Source organism: Myotis davidii, unplaced genomic scaffold, assembly GCF_000327345.1.
Source record: "Myotis davidii unplaced genomic scaffold, ASM32734v1 scaffold43, whole genome shotgun sequence".
NCBI classification, from domain to species: domain Eukaryota; kingdom Metazoa; phylum Chordata; class Mammalia; order Chiroptera; family Vespertilionidae; genus Myotis; species Myotis davidii.
Genome location: NW_006294590.1, coordinates 416,159 through 419,264, shown reverse-complemented (window position 1 = coordinate 419,264; position 3,106 = coordinate 416,159). Strand labels below are relative to the sequence as shown.

General features: G+C 62.9%; 1 protein-coding gene across 1 annotated transcript in view; it reads right to left on the bottom strand.

The window, feature by feature from the left end:
- Window positions 1-352: 352 nt before the first annotated feature.
- The window catches only part of UPB1 (ureidopropionase, beta), a 23,140-nt gene continuing 20,386 nt past the window's right edge, over window positions 353-3,106 (bottom strand). The window contains exons 9-10 of the mRNA XM_006768743.2: window positions 2,510-2,664; window positions 353-1,002 (exon numbers count right to left, since the gene is read on the bottom strand). Of these exons, the coding sequence (XP_006768806.1) occupies window positions 919-1,002; window positions 2,510-2,664 (239 nt within the window). The 3' untranslated portion in view covers window positions 353-918. The remainder of the gene's footprint in view (window positions 1,003-2,509; window positions 2,665-3,106) is intronic.

Below are 3,106 nucleotides of genomic sequence, written 5' to 3'. Positions count from 1 at the left end.
ATCGGGCCGCCAGGGTTATTAGGGTAATCCCACCCGCTCCGTTAACTGGTTATGGTGACTGCATTGGCCGCCAGGGTTATCTAGGGTAATCCCACCCGCTCCGTTAACTGGTTATGGACGTTAATCACACCTACAAAACACCTTCCCAGCAACGCCCAGGTGGTGCCTGATGAAATAACTAGGGCAGTGGTTCTCAACCTTCCTAATGCCGCGACCCTTTAATACAGTTCCTCATGTTGTGGTGACCCCCACCCATAAAATTATTTTTGTTGTTACTTCATAACTGTAATTTTGCTACTGTTATGAATCATCATGTAAATATCTGATGTGCAGGATGTATTTAGGCGACCCCTGTGAAAGGGTCATTTGACTCCCAAAGGGGTCGCGACCCACAGGTTGAGAACCGCTGGTCTAGAGACTGCAGCCTAACCAACTTGACACATACAATGGCCTTCCTCCCGCCCGCCCAGGGCCATCCAGGGGCTCCGGGTCGGCCTCGCCCTCTCCTGCTGGTACACACCCCCCCTCGCTGGCCCTGGAGTGGCTGAGTCTAAATGGAGGGGTGGGGAGCCCCGGGACGGGGGCAGCTCGCCTGTCTAACTTCAAATCAACCCGCACAGCCCGGGCCTGGGATATGTTTACACGGAGGCAAAGGTCACACACAGAAAACTAACCAGATTGAAGCCACGATTCCTCGTCATGTAGTGCCATCGCCTCTATCCAGCCCCAGACAGTCATCACCTCAGAAGGAAAGCCTGTAGCCGTTAAGCAGTCACCCCTCATTCTACCCTCAGCATCGGGACGTGTAAGAATCGATGTGGACAGCAATCGATGTGATCAGGGCACCATTAGGAACGGTCACACCGCCGACCCGCCGCGGGCAGGGGCGCCCTCCGGACGGGCAGGGCCGAGGGCCGGCTACTCCCGCACGATGTGGGGGCGGTAGTCGGGTTGGACGGCTTCCGCCAGCTCCCGCGCGTACATGTCGTATCTGCCGGTCATCTGAAAGCCAAGCAGGTGCCTCAGGGGTGCCGGTTTATAAAGGCCCGCGCCCGCGCCGCCGCCTCCCGCCACTAGAGGACAGGCAGGGGACAGGAGTGGGACAGGAAGGCTGGTCTGCAGGACAATCCGTTTCAGATGGTAAGACAGACACACCCCGCCTGACCTCCCGGCACTGACTCTGACTCTGGGGCTGCCGTGACGATCACCGATGCCAACGTGGCCCACACACCCCGGCCCCTCCTTCCTGTCCATCCAGAAGCTGTGACCTGCGCTGAGGCTGGAAGGGGGACGGCCTGTGGCCTTGCAGACCCCAGGAGAGCAGCCCACACCCCGGGGCGCCAGCCAGGCTCTGGGTCTGGGGGTCCGTCCCTCCTCACGGCACCTCATTGTGGATGCAGATGGAGGCTGGGAGGTGGTGGGTGGGCCTGGAAAGCCCACATGGAGCGCTTACACCCTAGCCTGGACCGGAAGGAGCCCGTGCCCATTAGCACAGCCTGGGAAACCTGCTTTCAAAGAGTTACTAGTGAGCAAACATTCTCTATTGGTCCCAGCTGCTAATTGGCAGATGCCTCCATTCACCTGAACCTCCCAGGACACGGACAGGCGGGCCGGGAGGCGGCCCGTGGGCAGTGCCTTGTCTGCGAGGATCTGAGACCCGGGGAAATGCCCGGGACCCAGGCGCAAACCAATGGGAGCCCTCGTCTGGCTGGACCCAGAGCCCTGGCTCCTGGACACGCTGGGCAGTCGTTCAGGCATGACAATGGGCATTCGCTTGCACGTATGATTTGCCTACAAGTGGTGCTGAGTCAGTGAAAACACTGCCCGGCGCTGATTCAGCGATCTCCGCGTGCATCCACGGTGACATGCCACCCTCCGCGGGGACCCGGCCATTGCTGCCACTGCCCCCGGCCAGGAGCGGGGGCACCTACACGCCTCTCCTGATCCCTGGGGTCACAGGTATTAGGTGTCTGTGCTCGGGGCATGCACGCTAAGCCCCTCATTTTACACATGAAAGCACCGAGGCCCGGGAACAGAGGGGGCTGCAGGGACTGAGCGAGGACGTGGCCAAGCTGGGCCTGGACTGCTTTCTCCCCGCGACCAGCTTCCCTCCCTGTCCAGGCCTGGACCGTGGGGCCTGGCCACGGGCAGAGCCAGACGCGCGCATTTATCTTGTGATAAAGTGCAAATGCCTGGGAAGGGGAAGGGAGCGGAGGAGCTAATCCGTTCTATTCCTCGGACAAATTAAATTGAGATTAATTTGTTCGAAGGCGCCCAGATGTAAATCAGATGAGAGGAGGGTGTGCTGAGGCCTGCTGCCTGGGCGCCTTTCACCGCAGGGTTGCTCCATGCGAACAGCCCCGCTGGGCGGGCAGGGCCGGCAGGAGGCGGGGACCAGCCCGGGGTCCACGCAGGGCCCCCCGTGGGCTGTCCCCCAGGGCCGCCCCGCAGCTGCGGTGCACAGCCCCGGGAGCAGGATGGGACTCCAGCCGGGCACTCGGGGACCCACCTTGAAGTTCCAGACGTCATTCACCTGCCGGCACAGGTTGAGGTTGAGCTCGGCCACCAGCAGCCCGTCCCGGGTGCGGGAGAGCCCAGGCGTGCGGCTGCTGTCCGGGGCAGCCACGTAGCTGGAGCCGTAGAAGTAGCCGAAGTCCTTGTGAGCTGGGAAGGAGCAAGGAGGGCGCCGTGAGTTCGCGGGCGGACACCCGGGCCCTGGGACCGCACGCCCTCCCCGGCTCTGCCAAATGTCGAGGCCCCAGGACCTGCCTCCCCCCTCGGCCCTGAGGGCTGCAAAGCTACCCTCCCAGCCCCCCCTCTGCCTCTGGGACCGGGATCGTGTCCCCTCCGCGTCCCCTGCAGAGTGTCGGCCCTTTGCTCCCACCCTCAGCCGCCCACAGCCCACGGAGCCGCCCACAGCCCACGGAGCAGAGGGCTCTGCAGGGCTTCCTGTGTGGCCACTTCCTGTGGCAGCCGTCACCGGTGCCCTCGCTCCCCGCCCTGGCCCCCTGGAAAGTGGGCTGACAGCCGCCCCACAGGCCTGCCAGAAGCAGGTGGGGGAGAGCAGGGGCCCGCAGGGACCAGGGCAGAGCAGGTCCAGGGCCCT